Source organism: Crassostrea angulata, chromosome 9 (assembly GCF_025612915.1).
Source record: "Crassostrea angulata isolate pt1a10 chromosome 9, ASM2561291v2, whole genome shotgun sequence".
NCBI classification, from domain to species: Eukaryota; Metazoa; Mollusca; class Bivalvia; order Ostreida; family Ostreidae; genus Magallana; species Magallana angulata.
The window spans coordinates 24,492,320-24,518,773 of record NC_069119.1 but is presented as its reverse complement, the minus strand read 5'-3'; the positions used below and the strand labels follow the sequence as shown (position 1 = coordinate 24,518,773).

The following is a 26,454-nucleotide window of genomic DNA, read 5'->3' as shown; positions in this document are numbered from 1 at the left end:
GAAACAGTGTTATGTAGATTAGATTCAAGTTTTTTTTAAATTATAATCATCAGGAATATGATGAGACCACAGAAGGGGATTTTTACTTTGGAAATAACAGACAAAAAATCTTCTAAATTCTTCTTTACAAAACCCAATTCGCCATAAAAGCTGTAACTTGTGTGGATGCCTTTTGTACAAATAATGGTCCCCGGGAGTAGAATATGTCTCTCTAATTATATAGATAAAAACCTTTGGAAATCTTCATCTCTAAATATAGTTATCCAGAAATGCTTTAACTTTTTTGGAAGCATCCTCGGGTAGTTTAGATTGTAGATTTAAGTTTGTTCTCATCATAATCCCAGGGATATGGTTGAGCCACAATGGGGGGGGGGGGGGTGGTTACATATTAGGAATCTGTGGAGAGGAAAACATCGAAACATTTCCTGGAAAAGCATTCAGCCTTCAGTTTGATCAAATCACGGCTCCTGAAGAAGGGTAGAACCACAATAGAGTGGTATTTTTAATACGAATAGAAGAAGACATTCTCACCACAAATACTGAAACAACAAAAGGGGTTTGAATTTTGAAATATTGATATGTGGACAATAATAGGAAGACTTTTATTAACATTTTGTGCAAGACTTTTCCTACTAAATTTTTAAGATAATTTTGAATTAAATACTGTTTTGATCAGAGTTATCAAAAAAGCTTGTTACTTAGGTGAGCGATGTGGCCTCCGGGCCTCTTTTTATTATATAATATAATGTACGTGAAACAGCGTGTTTCACTTGAAAGGAGATCTCTAATACAAACTACTTAGTGACATTTGGTTGATTAAAATTCCAGCCATGCAGACTGCCAATTTTTAAAAAAATCGAAATCGAACTTTATGTATTTTTCATTTATTGATCATTTGGTTTTCTAAATGTAAAAAATTTTACTATAGGCATTTTAACTAATTATTAAATTTAGTCTGCGATATTTTTTTGGGGTAATGTCAATAAGTTTATGAGTTGGTTTTTTGTGTTTTGTTTTTTTTTTTGGTTTTTTTTTTTTTTTTGGTTTTTTGTGGTTTTTTGGTTTTTTTTTGCATGGAAATGGAGCATGAGAAAATCTTGAAATATAGATATTTCAATATGGAAACTGAAAAGTACGCGCAAATCTATTAAGATAATTTTTTGCATTAGGTTTTAGAAACGTGTAATGGGAAATGATATGATATTATGTCTTCAATGGTGTTTAACATCTTAAGCTGGGTTGTAAAATGTCAAAATTGGTGTCCAGGGAAAAACCTTTAAATTTTCACCATGATAGATCAGAAACTAAACAGCCAAAACTTTTTTATTTAAAATGCTATGCCTATTAAAATATCCAGACTCTATATTGTAGGCTTCATTTTATAGAAATAATACGTCATCTATATATTATCACAACTCGATATTATGTTATTGGATATATAAATGCACATTTTATTTGTTTCACTAATGATAAAGATGAAAAAAGCAGGATAGCTGATGTCTGTTTGTTTGATTTTCTAAGGAAACTTGAGAAACCTACTTCTCATTTGTCCACACAAGGCGATAAAATCGAACACTTTAGTTTTGAAGTTGAAAGTGCATTTCTCCTTTACTTTTACGGTGCATTCAGCAGGCAAATTTCTAGTATACAGTACCGATCAGACCCAACCTAACAGAAAGTAAACCCCAACTAAACCCTGGGTTTACTTTCTGGGTTTACTTCGGCTTTACTAGAGTGGTCCTAGAGTAAACCCAGAGTAAACCCAAAGCAAACCCAGAATGGACACAGAGAGCAAACCCAGTCAGAAGTATACCCCTGAAAGCAGATGCTAACTGTGTATTCGGAATATTCAAGGGTCATGAATAACAGGCAGTATGATGGTAAGATAAAAGATGAATCTGCTTCACAATAAGTGCATAAACTTGACCTCAAAAGCAATTTCCAAGTAAACAAAAGTAAACCCCGAGTAAACCCAAAGTAAACCCTGAGTGGACCAAAATCTTCAAAAAAGTAAACCCAGAGTAAACCCCAAGTAAATCCAGAAAGTAAACCCGGGGTTTAGTTGGTGTTTACTCTGGTGTTAGGTTTGGTCTGATTGGTACTGTACAGAAGGGAAAGAATGTATATTAAAACGAAGTTTAATACAGGCCAACCAATTGCGAGGGAGTTTGCTGTAGGGTAAGATGATCAGGGAAAGCTGGATATTTTTTTTTAAATTCAAATAAATATTAGATAATGATAAACAATAAATAAGTACAAAATATTTTTTGATTATAGATTATATTGATATATAACATATGACATAGAAAGTTAAGTTTTAACTGAATTGGTCATAGAGCAAAAATGGCAAACCGAGATTGTTGTTGGTATTAATAAGGTCTCCACCGCATTTGTTAAACTGGTTACCTTTGCCAAAGGAGTTTTTGTGTAACTTTTTGTCTAAATTGGTTATATAGTCATGTATATTTTGTAAATAACAATCTATTTTATTATTTTTTTTTAATTATCTTCCATATGAATAAAAGGAAACATGTAAATATGCATGTGCAAGTCGATTTAAAATTGTGTGTAAAATCGTACCGTGTGACTCCACTTTCAGAAGTTAGAGAAGTTTTAACAACATGCACATGATCTTACCCATCGCTGGTACTAAACCATATCTTGACTTTTCTTACACCTCCATAAAAATAACTTCATTTGAGAGAGGTGTTTGCTCTGCAACCGGTGAATGGTAAGTATACACGATACAAGTCAAACCTGCATGTTACATGTACTACACTGATTATTGGGAGTTGATTTTATTCCACTCTCCTATGCAGTTACTCTAGCAAACCTAAAGTGAAACAGTGTTTGGACCTAAGCACAAATCATCTCCGCTTTCAAGACTTAAATCTTGAAAATGATGCCTAAAAATTCGGTGTAGCGTATGCTTAACCATTGGGTTGATGTACATGTATATCCTTCATTTGAAAGCTGATTCGAGTTACATGTACTCACGTGACTTTACCATGGATTAAGGTCAAGTACTTTTTTCAAAAATTTAAAGCGTCCTTATTATCTTGGACTTTCACTATAACGGTGCATTCAGTGGGTAAATTGAGAGCATAACAATGATTTCAACCGAATAATGATCACGAACTTAACCAAGAGGCCCATGGGGCCACATCGCTCACCTGAGCAACAATGGGCGTTCACAAGATATTGTGCCATATGGTCCCTCGGTAGAATAACAAAAAAATAAATATTGTCAAGTATTCGAATTTTACACTTATTTTTGCATACACGTAATCTTTGACATTGTACCTTCATGAGATACTATTTTTTACCAGAATAAGAAAATCCTACGCAAGATATAAAACTAAACATTTGGTAGGTGTACACTGTTAAGTTGTTAACTTCCAATTCCCTATATATATTCGTTCTGCCCCCCCCCCCCCCCCCCCTTTGTAAAGCGATCAAAATATATGAGAGCATATAGGTACATTTTTTTCATCAACTACTTACTAGTTATTGTATTTTTAAAAAAAATATAATAGTTATTGTATTTAATTTAAAAAATACTACTTGTATAGATGTAAGGAAGAAAATTGTACCTCAATGTGCTCAATTCCTCAAATTTAAAACATTCAAAAATTTAATTTGTCTTCTCCATTATAATTAAATAACTGTTATTTACCTCGCATACAAACCGGGATAATTTTCCGCTGTGATATTTTTCTTAGGAATTACTATATCCCCGCAACAGAAATGTGTCAGAACTATGGAAACTGTTTTAAAGATATCGTTTTTATTTACTCGTGTTTGAAAAACTATCAAAATTGATGTAAATTTCACATTATTTATTGTATAAAGAGGGGGCCTCAGAGAGTAGGTATATACAGAATATCATTCTTTTATTTTGTTTTTACAAGTTTTCAACATACTGTAATTCATATAGAATTTCTAATGTTCAACCAAAATATCAGCGTCAATCGTAGAATTATAAGCAAGGTACAGAGCTCATAGTTCGCCTAGGTTTGAGTCATATTTTGTTCACATGAGTTTATTACATTCAGCTTAAGATTTTTAACTTAGTATTCCCTATTCAGCATCTAAAATGGAAAAAAAGAATGGTTTAAAATTTTCAATTCTTTTATTCACTCAAGACCAGTTCACTGGTATTTGAGGTTCAAAATCAGCTTATACAAATGTACATAAACACAGTCCAGGATCACATGTACAGTAGGAGTAATAATGACGAAAAAAGGTTAAGTTTACAATACAATTAGTTGTTAAAGTTGGTTTCTGGAAGAACAGTCTATGAAAATTTTCTTAATAAATATTGACAAACTTTTTAATTTTTTAATCTTTAGTTTTTAAGATCTGTGTACAAACATAGAATTGTAAGCAAATCTCTGTATCTTGCTTATAATTCGAAGCTTAACACTCAAATATGGTTAGTAAATAGAAATTGTAAACAATTAAACACAAGAGACAAGCACTATAACAAATAAGGAACACAATTTATTTTTTTTTCGAAATGAATCATATATATACATGTATATACCTACATATTTCCGTCAGCGATATCAAATTCTATTTAAACTGAATAAACTCGAGAAAATGCCGAGCATCTCAACAAAACCTATTGCATTAATCTACCATTACGCAAAAGATACTGCCGAATTACCGATAGAATGAATTCTATTTGAGTACTTTTTTTATACATCAGATTTTGCTTAATTTGCGCAGGTAAAGAGTTAACTGTTTGATTTACCGAAGTCTCTGTTTGATTTTATACGTAAAAATCGCGAAATACAGACGATAGTTCCCAGGTTACAAAGCATAAATAATGAAAACGAAACGAAAATCAGAACTAGCTAACACCAACGTCATGTGTGAAAACTGTCAACGCATTGAAATATTTAACCTCAATTTACTTCACAAAATCGGCACCAATATATTTTGCATGTTTCAAAAATTTCCCTTCATACGCAAACTGTTGCACAACAAGCAAATTCATCATAGTCAGATCGACCCTTTTTCGTATAATATCATGGCTGCTTTAAACAAAGAACCTCGTTTTAGAAGTATGGAATACGAGTCTTGGTAAAATGGGTATGCAAACCCGGGCCGTGGCTAAATAAAAGCCGGGGCAGATCGACAATCGTCAATTCCAAATACGCATTATTTTGCATAATATTTACAGCGAATACAAATATACTGGTCCATCAAATATCCTGAAATTTTAATGAGATTGGCAGATTAATAACTGCCAATCTTTTGTTTTGCCCAGATCAAGTTTTGCCTACCCATTTTACCAGATGCCGAACGCGAAGCTGAAACACGCCTTTCCTTTATTATTATTTTCGTAATAACTCAGATTTGAAACAGAATTAGCACTTAATTTTTGCAATTTATGTTTTCCTTCCCATAAGGATAATTTATGCTAAACTACATTGAACTTGCCTTGGTAGTTCCTGAGAAGAAGATTTTTAAAAATGCACCCCCCCTTTTTCTACAGTTTCAATGTTTTCTCCGCTTTGAATACAGATCGGACTTTTATTTCTGCAATTTATATTCGCCCTCCCATAAGGATACTTTGTGCCTAATTTTGTTGAAATTGGATTAGCGGTTTTAGAGAAGAAGTTCAAAATGTAAACGGACGGACAGACAGACGGACAGACGGACGACGGACAAAATGTGATCAGAATAGCCTATTTGAGCTTTCAGCTCAGGTGAGCTAAAAATATAGAAAATAAAATTGGTGCTGAAATGTATTGTGTAATCACATCAACAATCGATCCTAAAGACCAACCTCAGCAAGTCAATGTAAGATCAGATAAAAACTGAATTGTGTTGGGTTCTAACATAATAACGCCACCTTAACCTTTGCTGGTTCTTAATTATATCTTGACTTTTTTACCCCCTTAAAACTTTTATTAAGAAAGGTATTGGCTCTGTAACCAACGGATACAGGTAGAAAATATACTCAATGCTTATCATAAAATCTAAACCTACATAAAAATTTAAAAAAATAAATAAATAAAAGTATTACATGTACGATTTCTTGTCAATCTAATTCTTATAGTTGTGTTGTCTTAACACAATTATTAATACTACAATTAATGTCATTAAAAAAATCAAATGTCCACCAAGCATTTGAATTACACACCGCTAAAACGACTAACTGTTGATGTAAATTAACGTTTAGAAAAATTGGACTGAATGCTATTCTATAAATAGAATGAGAAGTGTTAAATCAAATACGTCAGTAGCGTGGATAATATGTTCGGATATCTATTTAAAGTTTCTGTCCTTGACGTTTACATCCAAACTCCATTTCTATCTCACGAAATAATTATGATTTCCTAATGATGTAATAATGATGTAAAGTCATGCTATCACTGAGGAATCCTTTCATGACATAGAAATCGGTGATCAGTTTTAAGGAATCAGAATTCCGGAAGCAATGAGGAGCAATAAACATGCATTTTTGTGTCTGTTGACGCGAAACATTTTAACAGAACAAAGCAATGGCAATGATCCCTGCTTTCAGAAATACAATGTCAACAGTTTATTGCAACCATTAAATGAATATTGCGTAATGTTTATCAAAAAATGCATTATGTTTCAGCAAATAAAACCGAGTGAAAATAAAAAGGATTGGTAACAACTATGTAATAAGTTGATTGGAGACCTTTAATTTTCTGGTTGAGAAAAAATTTGCCCTAGCAAATCATGATTTAAACGTGAATAACTTTTTGTTTGGATTCATTGCAAAGCATAAAAATAAATTTTTAAGTTCAAACAAGTGCTGGCATTTTATTTCGCCAGAAGCCATTGAATGCATTTAACCAAAACTTAAATTGTTTCTAAAAATGTTCGAAGATAGCACAATTATAAGTTCTTTTTTAATAACTCACATATATTGTTTTAACTTTTTTATAAATTTTGTTGTCCAATTTATAAATATTGATAATGAGAAAATAAGATAAAATATTTATATTTTTAAAATACCTTCTTAATACAAGAAATGTATCAACACATTTGTTTAAAAACTAAACCAATAGTCTAATTGGGCTTTAGACAGTGGATCATTTTTAACAATTTGTTCGTAAGATATCACGATTCTTGAATTACTCTCTACTACTGTTTTGCACCGATATCTTTGGTATCATTTTGTCGCCTTTGTTATGCGGACAAACTACAATTAATACAAGAGTTTTCTGTGGCATTAGAGATAACATTATGTTCTTTAACACCAACATAATGGTTCTCGTATCGTTCTGATCTTTCATCAACGAACTTTTTCGCTACTGATAAAGACTGTAATGTCCTAACCCCACCTGAAATAGATTAGAATCGTTTTAAAGCAGCAATCAATGCTTATTCTGGGAGTGCTTGAGTATAAGCACATCTGTTAATATAATTGTTTTTTGTGACAGACAAATGTCATTTCAAAAATGGCAGAATTTGGAACTTAATTACTTTTTTTTTATCAGTTTATATACTTCATCAAAAGTTATACATGTATGATTATTTTACTTTCTTAATTAATATTAATAACGTCGAATTACATGTATCTAAACATTGACTAAGTATAATTTCTTCACGATGTATAGCATACTCAATGGTACAAGCTACAATAAAATGTTAATTTAACATGGCATTCGATTAGAAAAATTCGATCTTTTTTAAATATCAACGAAAACTCATTTCTCAAATTTAAAAAAAAAGAAGACAGTTCACGTCCTTCAAATAATATGAATTATGAACGTGTCGGGTTTTTTTTCTCGTAATTTTAAATGTGGAAAAATTTTTGTTAAAACTGTCAATAAAATGTGAAGAATATCAGGTTACGCATTTTTTTCATTTTTTTTCACTGATAAACACATATACATGTACAGCTTACATGTAACATTTTTATTTCATAAAAACCTGATATACATCGTAAATCTTTTTTCGATCCATGCAATGTTGTTTATGTATATAGATATTGAGTATCCACACTAATCTTACATAAATTATCAATACAATGATTATATTTTTCACTTTTTTTAGCAATTTTGTGTGGTAGTACTGGAATGTTGTTATCACGAACAGTATGTTTTATAGCTTTTTTGTAAGGAATAAATAAATGGTAAAAAAAAAAAAAGTTGTCTGACGAATAGTATGGATCAAGATAACCTTAAAAGCCTTTCTGTAATCGACGCATCAAATGTACATGTACAGTATGTTCTTTACCTCTTCTGAACAATGATACTAAATTAAACATTGGATTACTTTGCACATACTTTCTAATAGAATGTTAAGACATAATTGTTTCTTTTTTCTACATAATAAGTACGAGTAAAATCAGATCAACTATAATGTCTATCATAATAGAATAAGCCTAAAATGACTCTCTGGAATCATTTACTAGATCTTGACCGTATGATGATTTCTATTAACGTTGCATCGCAAGTGACGTCTTCTAGAAACGATGACACTAATGGAACAGTTGGCAACGTCAACATAAACCAAAGACTATCGCCGCTTAAAAATGATACTCATCACAAAAGTTGTTGGTGGAAGTTTTCCAGCATTAAAGATGTTCGAAGCAGTAGGACTAGTCGGAACAGGAAATCCTCATTTTGTAAAATAAAAACACACCATCATGTTTTTTTCTTAATCGGCAATTACAATTTAAAATCGGAAACGCCAAACACGTATTCAAATGATTTGTGACAAAGACATTTTCAATTCATTGAAATCCATACTAGCTGTTTTAATGGGTCATAATTTTGGCCAACCATCCCCCTTAAGCACATGTTGCGAGAATGCTTTGTTGTTTATGTTCTTTATGAATTTGATCCTTCTTTGATTCCGCATTGAAACTGCAAAATAACGTAACCTACTGCGATCCTGTCATACTCGTGGGGATAAATTTTCGTGCACTATCGTAAACCAACCAATCCCTGAAATATGTTATTCGTTGGGGATGACTCTACAAATTCATCTGTTATCATATTTCTTAAAACGTTAAACATTTAGATTAACTTTGTAAATCCACTTGAAAATATAATCGAAAAATACATTGATGCGCATGTTTCTTTACTAATTAACAGCCTATAGATAAACAAATCATCGTAAAATTTTAGGTAGATCTGATGGTTTATTGGTAGGCCATTCAGCCTTCTAAATAGAACCATTTTAACAAAAGCTTGGACGTAGGCCTGTCTATTTCATTGCTGTCCACTCAGTCATAGCTCTACGAAATCAACAAGACTTGTCTGGTTCTTGAGGTAAGACTACACAATCGGTGCATATTTCGCTTGAAACCGCGTCATTTAATCTTGTTTTGACGCAAGAAATAGATAGCTACGTCCAACCGAAAGTCCAAGGTCTTGTTAAAATGGTTCTACATGCATAAGTGTAATATTCAAATATGTCTTTTGGATGGATAGGACAAAAACATTCTTAATATAAATGACTAAACCCACTTTAATGTTATTATTAATATTATGCAGCTAACGTCCTGATGAATACTGCTAAAAGGAATCATTTTTAGTCTTGTACATGTATGATATTGAATAATAATTGTGAAATTGGCACATGCATTGATATTCTGTCAAAAAAAAATTACAAAACTGAAACTATCGAAATAGTGATAATTTCAAAGATGGTCATGCATAACATGAAATTTATACCGATGAATAAGATTTAGATAAAACTTTTAATACTATAGTTACGTATACATGTAAGAAAGGCCAAAAACCTGTCCTTGTCAATTTTTTTAATATACACAATGAGTTTTGTCAGATATAGTAATCAGTAGAAAAGGTATACTCACACTTTGGTTAAGAAAAGCCCATTGTTTATGGAATATTTTTTTTTCAAATATATCTTCTATTGAGTATTATCAAACAAAGGACGGGAAACCTTTACTTACCAATCTCGAACACAACTCCTCTGTAAATTGTGTGTAAATTTTGTGTTGCATTATTGAACTGCTTAATGTGTTGTTTATGCTACTTATTGTACACTAAACAAGTTATACGCATAGGTAACGGTTGCTTCTTTTAAATATGGATTGAAGAATAAAATGGTGAACTTTAATTTACGGTTTGAAAAATCATAACTCTGTAGAATTGAGTTGAACGATAAATTCCATTGTACATTTTTAACTAAGAGTTGATGCACAGGGGCCAAGCCATTTTGACGTCTTTGAGAAAGACTGATTCTGATTGGACCATCAGGAATATTAACCAATGAAACTGATTTTAACATTAGCTATCACAAAGGCCGGTCTGGTCAGAAGTTGATGTTGCTGCAGAATAAAAGTTCAGTTTGGAGAGTATTTAAGGAATTTTATCGGAATTTAAGGATGTAAGTAGCATACGTTTGATGTGAGATTTTAGAAAATTAGTGCGAATGTTTCTCGACTTGTTGCAACACTGCTGTTGCCATAGGCAAAATCCCATCGTGAGCCCTGGACCGGTAAATGTCCGAGTAAAAATAAAGTGGCGACTTCGAGAGAATAATGACCTATATCTCCGCTCTTTTTAGACCAATCAACTTGAAATTCGGCATGAGTGTATCTCAGACATTACTTTTTTGAAAAATACATGCATATTGCGAGTGTTTAAAAAATTAATTGATTTATTAGGCTTTTGAAGCGAGCTGGTAGTTTTTAATCTGGGTCAGAGTTCGACCCCTTTCTTTATTTATGGTTACATTGAAATTAATGTTAAAACGGGCTTGGCCCCTGTGACTTGATGCCATTCAAAGACCGTGAACTTTTTTTTTCTATACTTGTATACCGACGAAAAACTCAAAACATTACTGACGATGCAACAAAAAATGGTTGCTCCTAAATAGGGGTCAAGTGTCATCCTCACGGTGTATATTGATGATTTCCGGATAATTAAGAGTTATCGAACATTGCTGAGGATCGAAGTCCCTTAAATGACATTTGAACAAGAATTACGGGGTAATAATATTGGAGAGATCCAGTGTGTTACAAACAATTGAAAAAAAAATTGAATAATGAATTAAAAACCATGATGTGATTGCTATTTCATTCATTTTAATGAGGATGTTCATGAGACAGCAATGATGTGTACAAAATAAGGCAATTAAGACGGCTGGGTATTCTACAAATTACCCATCAAATCTTAAAATTCAACATATGGTTTTTACTCATAAAGCTAATTTATTGGTGATAATAAAAATCAAAATATATTAGGTTTATAATTCTTACAATGACTCATATATACTCATATATTAACACCTAGGTTTTTATCTCGAGGAGATAAATCTAATCAAAAAATACATTGTACCACCATTGACTTCGCTAGAGAATAACTAAAGAAAATATTCTAATTCTAAAAGTAAACATTATTTTTTTTATACTTAATATGACTTAAAGACTTTTGGAAATAAAAGCTAGAATTACAGATAAAGTCGATAGATAGTTTAACCTAAAAAATTAAAGAACGATAAATTGGTATCATTTATAATTTAGTCAAACTATGATCTTAAAGAAGTCAGCCTCGCTTTGTTCTGTTTTATATGTTGAAATAATTGTAACTGTTAGCGTAGTTGATATAATAAACATAATTATTCCAGCTTATCCACTCTCTTGTGGTTAGTCTTCCTTCTTTGATTATGAACTTTATTTTGGTGTCGGAATACAAACAGAACCAAGAAGATACATACATCATCAAAACAAAAATATATAGATAAAGGGTTAGTGGGTCATTAGGACATCGAATTCCAAGACAGTTTGTATTCCATTTCTATAAGTTCTTCTTAAGGCAATTAACCCTCTGTTGCTTTCTTTTCATTTCAGAGAATATGCATGTAATTCTTGACCAGTTACGATGAACAACCCATGTTCATGAGGTCGACAGAGTAACGTTCCCTTACGTTTTTTTGTGCTTTGAACTGGGTGCTGTGTTATTTTAAAACTAATTCTCAGTGATTCACATCTTCATTTAAAAATATGTTTTGAATAATTATACTTTTCAACTTATGTGGTATTTTTATGATATTGACTAGAATAATGGTCTTTATTGTATTGAGTAGAAATATCTTCCAAAGTATTTCTGCAAATAATTTTCAAGACATTTTAGAGTAGTCTGTCCCCCGTACACTGATCTTGTCTTCTGTCACATCTGTATTTCGTTTACTTTATTTACCAAACTATTTTTGTTTTCTTTGTTTCATTTCTCGTCAAAAATTACACTCTGTAAATTACTTAATGATTTCTAATATTACTAACAATTACTTTCCATCATTACTAACAAAATAAACGTTTTAAAGTTTTAAATTTACAGTGCTTCCCCTTTCAAAACCTTCGATCTAACAGCCATGAACTTTATGCAATTTTATTACTGAACATAGGTGCTAGCAAGTAGGTCATATCTCCAGAAATACCAAATAAAAAGATACCAGATCCTGCTTTTACTAACATTTCAACTTACTCAGCGCGGGCCTCAAATCAAAATGCATTCATTTGAGGACAATACTTAAACTTAGTATAAGGCTGAGTATTGACTTGAGCAAAAATGCTGACAACTGAATATATTATTAAAGCATAAATATTAAAGAATTTAAAACGTTTAAAAGAAAACTGAGAACAAAAATCTGATAAGGAAAAAATACACCCCTCAAATTGTTCACATAAGAATAATATATATAGTAAAGTTTAGCTGAAATGCAATCTCCCATCAAGTACTGTGGTTTCATCAATATTCGTTGAATACCAATTTTCGTGGATTTCGTTGTTAAGTTGATCCACGAAATTAAATGTTCATTGAAGTTCAATTTCAACTAACTTTTTGTATTGATAGGATCATTGGCCACGAGATTACGTATCCTTGAAACTGTGGTTTTCAGAAAATCCACGAAAATTGATACCCACGAAAATTAATGAAATCACAGTATCTACCACGCACCCCATTCTCTATTTCACCTCTTTTTCATATTTCTTTCTCCAAAGAGAGAGTCACAGAGAGAGTAAATGAAATTGAGATGAAGAAAATTTGAGAGAGAGAGAGAGAGAGAGAGAGAGAGAGAGAGACAGAGACAGAGAGAGAGACAGAGAGACACAGAGAGAGAGAGAGAGAGAGAGAGAGAGAGAGAGAGAGAGAGAGAGAGAGAGAGAGAGAGATGGAGGCTATTAACTTTACCAATATGTGTTATGTAGTTCGTTTATGACGTATTTAGGACCAAAACATTATGCCTAATGGCATTCAAAGCGTAACTGAAAAGAGCAAACATTTTACTAAAAGCATAATCCTGAAACATCTGTACAAATCAAAGGGCACATGGACGAACCCCAAGGCATATCCATGAAATTTAAATTGCATGTGGAACTCAATACAACCATAAAACAGGCAATAACCACCAACCTTAACACTATAACATTACGTGAACAAACCAAATCAAAGTTTTCTTTATTTCAAACATTTCAGAACAGTTAAAATAACCCACTTACCATTAGTTCTATTTGTCTTCCCACCCTTTAGGGTGTACTTTGAATTTGTTTCTTGACTCGCCCAGCCGATATAGAATGTTTGTTCTTTATATTGTCCATATTTTTGTTTTATTTTAATACCCTTAAGGGTTAACTTATATTTCACGTGGTCTTCATGATAATTATCAAACATTTAGATGCCGTTTGTTTTATATGCATGTTGCCAATTTGTCTTGACATCTACATGTCGCTTGAATGCTACTTATTTAGTCCGATTTCTCTCTGATGTCGTAAATTGATATAGTTACATTCTTATCTAATAGCAAAAGTTGTTTGTTTTTCGTTTTAATGAAAAAGTTAAAATGTTGTGGTTTTTGTTATTTGAGACGTACATGTATATTCCTTTACTGTACACAGCCAATTGTTTACATTATTTTTTGAATCAGTTCATTATTTCCCGTTCATTATGTCTCTAAGCAACGGGTAGTGCGGCATAAGGGAAGGGGGGTCTGATAACATGTATATCGAGCTGCATAGGGTAAACACAATTTTCTAAATAATTATCCTTATTCATTAATCAAATATTGCCATGTGACAATGTAGTTTTCAGGATTAAGTTAAAATTGTTAATGGGGTACAAAAAGCAATTACCTTAAAAAAACATGTTAAATTTAGTCATATTTACCCCCCCCCCCCCCCCCCCCGCCTCACCTTCTGTCACGAATATCTCCATTTCAACATCAGAACATTATGGACATAATAACAATGCATGATTTAATCTCCCACAACTGTTATTGTATAGAAGAAAAATTAGAACAACAAAATTTTACTATGTGGTCACATTGGCCCACCCTAAGGCCTGAAACCCTGACCCAGTAACCATGAGTTTTCAAACTTTGGTTAATGGCTTCATGGACACCATTACTGTGCATTTTGTTTTTCTCAAATATATACAGTAGCAGAGAAGAATATTTTTTTTAAAGATTTAATAAATTTCTTTACTACATGGCAAATTTGGTCTCACCCGAAGGATCATGAATTTCCCAATTTAGGTTGAGGGCTTCATGGACATCATAGTCATGCATCTAGTTTTTCTCAAATGCATATGGAAGTAGTGAAGAAGATTTTTAAAAATTAAATACACTTTTACCATATTGCTATATAAGCCCCACTCTAGGGCCTGACCCCTGACCCAGGGGACATGAATTTTGCAATTTTGGTAGATGGTTACAATGCATTTAAGTGCAGTTTTTGTCCCCATGTGTGTGGAAGTAGAGAATAAGATTTTTGAAAATTTGGCTTTTTTTTGTATATTTGACCCCGCCAGTGGCGCTACGGGGGTAGTTGAACCATGATTTTCAAAAGTTTGATTCCTCTTACCAAAGAGCTGTTTCACGCAAAATATGCTAGTAACTGGCCTTGCTTTACGGTTTTTTTTTTTCAGAAGAAGTTAAAAATGTAAAATTGTTATTGCAAGGTGAACGACGCACATTGCACGACGCACGACGACAGACGAAGACCAATTGCAGTAGGTCAACTGAGTAACTCAGGTGACCTAGAAATATTTTTGCTAATAGTGCACGCTCTAAAAATGCATAACATTGCCTTACTGCTGAACTACAACCTTCTACCTTTCAACTTAATCTTTTGTAATCTTTAATTGCTACATCTTTGTTACAACTTTCTGTAAGGATAGAGATCCTACTTGCAAATTAACAGTGGATGTAGAAACTATAAAAAATTGTTTTTCCCAATTGCTTTTCGCTGTTTCCAATTTTAATAATACCAGAATTTCAGAGAACACATGTTTAAGTGATATGATTTGATGCATTCTTTTCCCGTTGATAGACAATTTGTCTTTACGACCAGTACAGGCTTTAGCTTCTTTATCCGTTCAGTTTTCTCATCAAATGCAAATACTTTATCTTTATTACTTCTTTAGCTTGTTAACCAATTCTCTGAACCTTTCTCATAAAATTCAAATATAACATTATCAGAAAGCACCCGCAAAAAGCCATACAACATTTCTAAATACAAAAACGCTGTTGAAAAGAGAAAAAAAATAATGTGATAAGAATTGTACCTCTTGTAGCTAATGATGGGTTTAAGAACACGGACAAGTGAACAAAACAGATTATTGAGAGAGCCTTATTGTAAATATAATGAAAGGATGAAAAATGGCTGACGACAAACTGATTTGGTCATACAATCTGCCATCAGGGATCTTATAAATTAGTGTCACAAAGAGGCACAACCAAAAACCGATTTCATTAATCTTGATAGGTCTCGAAGCACTGATAGACCCGAAGTAGAGCTCATGCAACAGTCTCACAGAGCTGCGTAAAGCAGAAATCACCGCTATGTCAAGTCAATATTTTGTTATTTTTATTTTTTTTCATTATTACGGTAAAATAACCGTTTTTTGGAGAACACATCACATTGGAATAGTAGAATTTCGTGCAATCGATTAACAATTATCTAGATTCTGTGAAAGCTATTTGTAATTTTGATATTTATGATAAAATTCAGATCGACTTTTCTAAATTGTTTTGCTTTTAAAACATGTAATAAACGGGTCGTTCCGTGCAAAAGAAATTTTCCATGTTTTTATTGACTAGACATTAGCATCATTCAATCCAGAGAGCAATAGTGATTGCTATGAATGAACAATGTATGCTGGGATATCTCGACATTTGTGACAGGAATCGTTTATAATACTAAAGTTACTAGTAATTTGTAATTTAAACCCGTGATTCATTCATGAATCATTTTTTTTCACCTTGCTTGCCTTTAAGGCATAAACCATTCTTTTACTCTAGTAGGTCTATACAGTAGAATGTTATTTACTGTAGTCATGGGGATGTTTGTGACATCAGATAACGACTTTAAATTGCAGACTGCATTTAATTTATTATTTTTAATTTATCTTTTTTTAATTTATTATTATTATAAATTATACCAAGACAGGAGATGAAATTAAAAAAAACTTACAATGATTAGACAGAGAGTCATTGTTAATGGGCTTTCCAGACAATTTACGCGATATATCAATTATCATGTTTGAAACAAAATATTACATAGTGATAATATCCACGTATTTTAATAAACAAATTGTTTTGCGAAAGATTTAAAAAATACTATATTCCTGTGTATATAATCTAAGAAGCGAGTGACCTAAACACTGCTTTTTACAGAAAAATACACAAATATTTTCAGATTCCATCAGCGATTATCCACTTGCATGATTAACTATTCCAACAGCCAGTTTCTGATAAATAGATAAGGGTTATAATTAAGGGTTTACTTTACAATATTGACTAAAGTCTAAATTCCTCGAGATACTGCCAACCATAGCGTAATAGCTCATATCACACACATTTTTAACGTTTTGCAGTTGATTAAGCAAGTTGACAACAAATGGACTACTGAAAGCCCAAAACGATTAAGAAATGGGGTTTCCTAATCATTCGTTATATTACATGGAAAGATGAAAAACGTAAGAATCATACACATGTACACGTCTATCAGTCTCAACGGTATACTATTCTTCGCAAAATCAATCCATATTATTGCTTACATATTCATTTATATTTAAACAATAAATGACACTCTTGAATGAAAATGTGAAAAGATTGCTAACTTAAGTACGTTTTCTCTCTCGTTGCATTTTTCAAATGTTGAACCTAATAATAGTAAAGTTGTTAAAAAGCGTTGTATTTGTCTTTACTCATGCTTACTATTACTTTTAAATTTATATAATCTAAAGCGTATTATGTTGCAACCTGGAGTGTACAAATACACGATTTTGTTACAGCTTTCTGTAGGTGAAATAAGCACGGCGACAGTGTAACTAAATGAACGCTTTCTTGTTTGCCAGCTTTTCTGCATGTCCTTTGTGGTGGCATGTATTATATAAAACTAATTTTCTTCAATATCCAACTCCTTTGTATATCATCACGACAAACATTGCAAAACGATTAATGTTTTTCTGGCTAATATAATTTTTGCTCTCGCTGTAACTATCAATCAAATTTACAATGTTTGAATTCTGTAGCGTTCATTCGCAGCAGTTCCTTCGATAGGAGGTGGCACTGGTATGACGTCACAACAGAAACAGAGATATACTCATCAAAGAACATTGATTTTTGAGAGGCAGTTATAAAGGAGCTCGAGAATCGCTTCACGTTTGCTTCTGCCTGTCAAGTTATCAGCGCGAATTTGTTAGCAGATTTCGTTGTACGGGGGCGCAAAAGCCACGACTTAAATCGTAATATATTGGATGACTAGATACATTTCCAGAGTGTTTGCAATGTTGGCTTGCAATTAAAAGTAGAGTAGGATTTATGAGGTCTTCGAGGGAAAAAAAATCTCTTCTATTGTGTCATTAATCAAGATTATCCAATATTATTAAAATTGCAAACAGAAGAAGTCGCAGAGAAAAGAGAAAGAGAAAAGATACAAGTATTGATGTGCTTTTTCGTTCTGTTTGTTAATTCGCGGCGCGTTGGGGGTAAATATATGCCTGAGCCGACGACGCGAAGAATTATAGGAGATGTGCATGCAACAATATCAGCAGATGACATCTAATAAAACAAGTGGACGATGGAGTGTTTTGTAAAGCTCTGTTAAGCTTTAGTTGCTACACGGTATGGTATAAAAAGGGGGGAATAAAAAAAATCTAAACATGAATTCGTCATTGGATGCAGCAAACGGGACATCTGCGGCTTATTCGGCTTACATACCTGAACTTGCGTTTATTATCCCACTTACCTGGGGTCTTCTTGTGATCATTGGGTCTGTTGGAAATGGACTTGTGATTTATACCTTGGGTAGAAACGGTGAAACATCCCCAACGAACGTGTATGTGATCAACTTGGCGCTGGCGGATCTAACATATTTGATAATCGTGATTCCTATTACTACAGTCGCTTTTGCTGTCGAGGAATGGATCTTTGGAGACGCGATGTGCAAAATCAGCAACTATATGATTTATGTAAGTATACAGCTGTCCATCAATTAAACTCTTGTTAGATTAAGAAGGCTCGATGGTCGAGGCCATTTTGAAGACTTTTTGAATCTCCTTAAAAAAAGAGCTTTGTATAAAGATGTTTTTTTGTATATTAGTTTACAGCTCAAGAAATAATATCCTAAAATTTAAAGTAGATTTGATATGGTGGTTAATTTGTGGACCGCTAACCCTCCTTCGTTGTTTGACCGAATCAAAAACACCGTCAAATGGACACAAAGCCCCCATGGTTCCCACTGAAAAATCAAAGGTTGCTGTGAAAGTTGATAAGGCTTTTCCTAGCTATTAATCATAGAAGGTTATTGTTCTGGGTGTTAATTTCAACTTTAATAACGAGTCCTAATTGAATCATTGGTTTTAGGTTGCTTTTTTTATAATATGTGAAATCTATTTCAAGTTTGAAATATTATGCATCTTTAATTTTGGTAAATGTAGCTTTAACAGTTTGGTTTTCCCCAATTTGAAGAAAAGTAGGCGTCGGATCAAAAAAATAACTGCTACAATACGTGCCGTCTGACACAGGCCACGACTCATTACAATTGATTAGCCTTCGGAATTTTTTTTCATGTGTGTAGCAAATAAAAGCCGAGGAAATATTTCATTCTAATTCCCGGCCTTTTTCCTGCCTTTAGCAAAAATAATACAAGCAATTTAAAGCGCCTGATTGAATTGATGACAGATCGAGTGTCAATCGATTGATGCTTTTAAGCAAAGGCGTAATAAGAAATGTGTTTCTATACGAAATGGTATAATAGTAATTGTGGTATGTCATGATATATATCAAATCTACTCCAAAAATTTTTAAAAATAGAATGTTCATAAAACAGAGTCAGCTTGATGCAGTGCTATCATAGTTACATGGTTACATACACTGCGTTGCTCACTGGGTTTTTTTGTGTGTTAAGAAATTGTGAACAAAAATAATTTGTTTACGTTATAATTCTCAAGCCTATATACCTCCTCCCTCAATTGTAATTTTTCAGTGTTTCAACAACAAAATATGGGAAATGTTGTAACAAAGCAAAAGATGAACACGTTGTTTATTATTCCATGAGTTTCAAGGTTTTGAATGTGTGTGTGTGTGGGGGGGGGGGGGGGGGGGGGGTACGAATAAGTGACCTAGATATAGAGTTTTTAATGTGATCTAGATATAGAGTGTCATGTTACAGAGTATACATTTTGAATTTACCAGGTGTCAGTAATTACAAAATTTGCAAGTGAACATGTCAAAAGCCACAAGAAAGTTGAAGGTTAAATCTAAATTGAAACAAAAAATTAAAAGCTGTCTTACAATTATGCTAAACGTCAGTCATCACATTACATGAAAAAGATTTCAAGAACAAGAAAAGAAAACTCTCAAAACCCTTGACTTGAACAGAGATGGAAAAGTGAGATAGGAGTCGTATGTAAACGAAAATATTGTAAGTTTTCCAAGAATAGCTTTAACATTGAGTGATTTAGTCAAAATAGCAGAATAAAAAGCTGAAAAAAAACATACGAAAATGTGAAAAATGATGCTGTGTCAGATAATGATGACGATGATGATGATAATGATGATGATGATGAAGATTATAATGATGTAGATAGAAATAAAAAAAAAAAGTTATGTGATGCGGATAAATATTATGAAATAGTTATGAAAAAATGACATCTATTAATTACATGACTGTATCTATTGACATCTGTTAATTACATGACTTTATCTATTGACATCTATTAATTACATGACTGAATAAACAGTAAATTGGATCTTCAAAGAGTATGATTTATTTCTCTATTAGAGTTTGAGATATCTTTAAAATTTTATAATATAAATATTATTATAATTTTCCTTGTCTTTGCTGTAATAATGTCATCTGTGCCAAGACCTAATGCAAGTACCGACAGCATCGGCTTCGTGCTGTGTTTATTTCGGTGCATTTATCACAACATGAAAACACTTGATGTTATGAAATAAATCAAATGCTGCTGTTACCAGAAAACAACAAGTGCTTTTGTACAAGTGCTCTTTCTATCCATAGACTGTTTTTGCAGTCGTCTTATAATCTTCTCACAGATAGCTCACTAATGCGCTCGGTCTAATAGATAATCTTTTCAGTTTTCAAAGTATGCAACTGTATGGTTTTTGTTTTTAAGTGATTAGGAACTTTTCGGTTCTTAAAATAAAGTAAAAGAGGTTGACTTTTCATAACTAGTCCGGAGTTCGTCGAGTTAACATATTCTTACCTAACTTTTGATCAGTTGGAAGGGCATCACGTTTTGAATTTTTTTTACATTTGACATTTCAGTTGCACGCTATGGAAACGATAGATTTTATATTTAAGGTCTCCTACTTTGGAAAAAAGGAGTACTCTCTCTCTCTCTCTCTCTCTCTCTCTCTCTCTCTCTCTCTCTCTCTCTCTCCTGTCAAATCTGATCAGTATACGAAAGCAGCTTGATTGTGTATCATGCACAACAATCAAGACCAGCAGTACGGCTGAACTTTTAATAATAAAAAATAATCTTAAGCGCAGCTCAGATAACGGAACAAAATTCATTTGGTGGTGCAAAGCAATCCGTACCATTGTTTGTCAAGAGCCACCACTTCAGGTACGTGTGATTCGAGTTTAAGCAGATAGTTAATCATCGGATAGAGCTGTTTCGTGTTGCAGTCTTTGGCCAATGTGGTTAAATCTATTATGAAAACTGGATGCAACCTCGCAGTATGGCATTCAATTTAATCTCGTTTCTGGTATACATCCATATACCATTGGTTATGATTAGCAAACTCTATATACCGGTATTACCCAACATACATGTTGCAGACTCTTTCTTTTCAGGTTAACTGCAAAAATATTCATTCTCTTTTTTTGACGTAAACTTTAAAGCTTACTGTTTGCATATTTATATGTTTCTATTTTAAAACTGTGATATTATAAAATTTAATATGTTTAATATTCTATTTGAGGTTCCTTTCGATGTTTTCTGAAATTTAAAGAAACTGTCTAATTAAAATTAAACTAGTAATTCGGACTAATTCCGCTCTTCAAAGATGTGCTTAACGCAACGGCTTGTACATATAAAGATTATGGCAGAGGGGTTGATTTACAAGTCTAATTGTAATTAGATTGGAAGAACATGCTGCAATTCTCTATCTTAATGCTTTTTCTAGACATACACGTAATAGTAACTTGCATGTTATCAAAATCATAAACACATTTCGTTTCAAATTAAACAATAAAAATGCCTGCTTTTGAGAAAAATCTTATTTTGGTTCAATTTTTAAAAAAGGAGTTGAAATACGTGTAAGGCTTTCAAATGGTATGAAAGCGAACTCTCTTGTTTATAATCCGTAATCTATTTTAATTTTAGACTTATGTACAATTTCAAAATAAAAATTTTCGACTTGAAGACTTGCAGCTGATATTGCTTACATGTATGTAAAAGGATGATAGCATAAGCCTTTGGGCTTGTTTCTCAATCCGTTGTGCACTGTTACTGCATTAATATACACGTATAATGAAAATTACTAAATACTTATTGTTTAAACTGAATGACAATCTAACGTCTTTGCCGTAATTACGGCAATCGGTTTGTTTTAAACTTTGTCAAGTAGATATCCACCTTATACAGACTACTATGTCTTACATAATGGAGTGATATCTTTACTTGTGTTTCGGTTCCTGGTGAAGTGTATAATGAACTGCTATTCAACGTCTTTGTCTGCCAGATCATTTTAATTTTGAGATATGTTCGTTGATATCATCTTTGTCGAAGGTGATTTGCGTCCATTTGCTATTCCCCCCCTCCTGCCAATTAAATCTCGTGCCGTATATCAGCGTGTCTTAATTACATTCTTTATCGATTTAATTATTTCGTAAATAAATCGGCAAGTAAATATAACTTTTATTAAGGAATATAAAAAAAAACATGTTATATAAACTTTAATTTGCACGTGTTGTGTGAACCAATGATATTTATCAAAGGACGAAATCTTCGAAGAAATGTTAATTATATTGTTTTTTTTACCATTATGAAACGGAAAAAAAACCAAGTTGCATCACTCAAAGATCATAGATATGTAGAAAAAGAATATAAATTGTGGTCATTATGTTCGCCGATTTCGGTAATGAGATGAGAATGGAGAATGGAAGAAATTGATAATGCTAATTAAGAATCTGGAACACGATTCAGACCTCGTCCTAACGACACGATGGTTCTTTAAAGGACAAGACATGAAAGGGAATAAAATACAGCACTATTGAAGAGTAGAAGCTTTTTGTTAAAGTGATTAAAAGAAACGTTGTTTGTCAGCATGTATAAAATACATAATTATGATACAGGGCCGAATCCCATTTAGTTCATTTATCTTTTTTTTAGATGGATACCTTTGTAGGCATCAACTTTACATAAACAATTTTAAAAAATTATCAATATTATATAAAGTTCAAAGGTCAACTTCTTGTTTGTTTCTTGTTTTTTAATACCCTCATATTTACATGTAGCTATTGATTTTTTTTTAAGGTCAGACGACACGTTCCTCGAGCATCTTTTTTGTATCTCCTCGTAATAAAGAGTTCCAATAAAAATTATTATTTATAATCATTTTTAAAATGATTTAGAATTTTTTTTTTTTTTTTTTTTTTTTTGCATTTTTAAACCTATATGGCCGAGTGGTTAGAGCAGTGGCCGCACACTGCTAGAACTGTAGGTTCCATGGGTCGTGAGTTCAAACACCATATCCGGCTGTATATATCAATATATAATAATTCTTATATCAGCAATTCAAGTGTATTTTCAAGAAGATTATAAAGGAAATTGCAAACTCTAGTATTTTTCAGAAATTCCTGGTAAGGTATCCTAATTTTTTGCAAGAAAGCTTCTCAAAGTAGTAGTAAATCAAAAACAAATTCCTGGAAAAAGTTATATAAAATTGAGGAAAGTGTCGTCTGACCTTAAATTTAAATTGCTGGTTTCATTTCACACAATGTATCAACTCCATGCATTGCAGAATGCCATCTGACAGTTAAAATATTGATAATTTTGGATCACATAAATTTCACATTTGGTGGTTGTGTGAGATAATTGTTCAACGAAAACAATCAACTTCGCATAAAGATCTGTGCTAAGTTAACTAACATACAAGTTAAGTTCAAATGATTATTTCAAAAAGTATTCATTGATTCTATATCAATAGTCTTTTAATATTAAAAAGAATGAAACTAGATAAAGATGTATTTAAAAATGCTCTACTTGAATCATATCTATATCGAATTTCAACAACAAAAAACCATATTTTTTTCCCTAAGTCATTCATTTATCAAATTTAGAAACTTGGTAAATCAACAGGATTAATATTACAAGACATATACTGTAGAATCATTAAATTTCGTGGGGGCCAATTTTCGTGGATTTATTAAATTTTACAGGTTCGTGGGGACGTAATTTCGTGTATTCTCTAAAACCTACAAAGGAAATATGATTTATTACCCTAATTTATTAATTTGTGAAGGATGTTAATTCGTGGATGAGAGGTACCCACGAATTCCACGAAAATTGAGCCACCACGAAATCTAATGATTCCACAGTATGCCAAATAGGATGCACATAATTTACCGACATATATTAATAAGTATTTGGTCTGCTGTAGGTTGTATTGAGGATATTGCTCGAGAATCAACCGCTTAGAGGTGAATTAACGGGATACTTAGAGAAATTAATTGCTACAATCATATCAATATACCACAGGAAATGACTTAACACCCAGATAGTAAAATTGTATATAAATGTATTTAGGACAATTTCAATTTCATACTAATCTTTAATCATCGGGAATATACATTGTATAAAAATGTTTGTTTTGCTTTTTGCCAAGTTTCCAGTGCAATTGATAGCATCGTTTCTAAGGCAATTATTAAGAACAAAAATGTTTTCTCAAATTGTGTCTCTTTTTACATATTTTAGGGGTTCATTAAAGAAAGGGGGGTTATTCCGGTATAGATGAAACGTTTTAGCTAATGTTACATTAAAGTGCGGAATATGCTGATTGATGTCGAATACATGTACATGTATAGTTGTAGTAACTACAATGTACTAATTGATATGAACGTCTTCTGTCTTTGTGACGTTCTGATGGCCGATTATGATGATTTACTTACAATACTTGTTGTTTTACTCACTTCATTTGATTAATTACTTTAATACTTTAGAGAAAAAGTGAATGCTAAAATGCTTTTTGTGGCGAAGAGGAGAGAGAGAGAGAGAGAGAGAGAGAGAGAGAGAGAGAGAGAGAGAGAGAGAGAGAGAGAGAGAGAGAGAGGAGAGAGAGAGAGAGAGAAGAGAGAGAGAGAGAAGAGAGAGAGAGGGAGAGAGAGAGAGAGAGAGAGAGAGAGGGAGGGTGGTAATAAACCTTTAAACCAGTTTACACGGGTTATGATTTTTTTTCTCACTGTACTGCTCACTTCTTTCATACAAACATGAATCACCAAAGACGCCATTTTGTCATCTCTGTCTTAGGTCAAGTTAATATGCTGTAAAGATGTGTTTATTGAAATGACAAATGAAATAATTCTTCAATATCTGACTCAACTCTGTCTTATGTCAAGTTATATGCTGTAATGATGTGTTTATTGTAATGACAAATGAACTTAATCTTCAATATCCGATTCAACTCTGTCTTATGTCAAGTTATATGTTGTAATGATGTGTTTATTGTAATGAGAAATGAACTTAATCTTCAATATCCGATTCAACTCTGTCTTAGGTCAAGTTATATGCTGTAATGATGTGTTTATTGTAATGACAAATGAACTAAATTTTCAATATCTGACTGTACATTAAACTCGTGATTTGATTTCATAAGATTTATATAAAAACTTTGAACTTAATATTAACCTGACCTGCTTGAACTTAAACACTGATTTCAAAATCCTCCGTCTGCAAAAGGGATGAAGGATGAAGTTCCATTATCACTTTTAACTGAGTACTTTCACTGGAAATTCAAAAGTGTTATTATTTCTCTGATCATCTATGAATCTGGCAGCGAGAAGACACATTACCACCTTTAGTAATGGTATCATTTTACAGAATAAAATAAACGTTGTCGGATAATTATGCTAGCAACAATATGGCATTTTTGCAGCTGTCTAAGGCATAAGTCCTAGACAAAAATCCACATTCTAGTAATTATGTCCTTTTTTAAAGATTATATATCACCTATTGTTTAAATGTGTCTCACCTGACACAAATATATGAATCTTGATTTAAACATACATGTATTAAATATCCCAAAATAATATCTTTCCCAATTAAAGTTTTTATTTTCTGCAGTGAATATAAGTATTATCTTGGGATCGAGGGGATTTGCTCTGTAGGAGTTTTTTTTTTAATTTATTTTTACTATATATACATATAAATGTTTACCTTTGTTTAAAATTCATTGGATTTGAATTCCCTGAGAGAGCCATCTAATGAAGTTCTAAATTAATGTATAAAGAGATAGAAATAATGAGTTTTTGGGAGTTGATTTTAATCAACTCTCCTATGCACTTACTCGGGCAAACCGAAAGTGAAACAGTGTTTGGACCTAAGCACAAATCAATACCGGTGACAACACTTAGTTTTTGAAAAATAATCGATAAATTCAGATGCAATGTATTCTGAAGCATTGTTTTTCAAGAAAACTTATTTATTAATACCATGAAAATCGTATGTATTCCTACGCTAGAGTTCAATGTAGTCTCGTTCAACCAGACGCTCGGATGTCTCCGTTAATATCCGACAAAACAGAGTCTCTCTTACTTGTCGGAGATAAACGGAGACAGTCGAGCGTTTGGTTGAACAAAACTAGAGTTCAATCTTGCCTGGATCCATACAATTTCTCAGAAATATTTTGATTACTGATACTACTTGCCATGCAAAATCACATATCGCTGATTTTAAAATAAATGACAATCGAAAAAACCAACTCCTGTCAGTACTTCAGTACTTTGATTTCCTAAAGGTG

General features: G+C 32.4%; 1 protein-coding gene across 2 annotated transcripts in view; it reads left to right on the top strand.

Moving 5' to 3' along the window:
- The first annotated feature begins 17,607 nt into the window (after window positions 1–17,607).
- The window catches only part of LOC128163943 (G-protein coupled receptor 54-like), a 38,363-nt gene continuing 29,516 nt past the window's right edge, over window positions 17,608–26,454 (top strand). For both annotated transcript variants that reach the window (XM_052827637.1, XM_052827636.1), the window contains exon 1: window positions 17,608–18,437. In XM_052827637.1, the coding sequence (XP_052683597.1) occupies window positions 18,129–18,437 (309 nt within the window). In that variant the 5' untranslated portion in view covers window positions 17,608–18,128. The remainder of the gene's footprint in view (window positions 18,438–26,454) is intronic.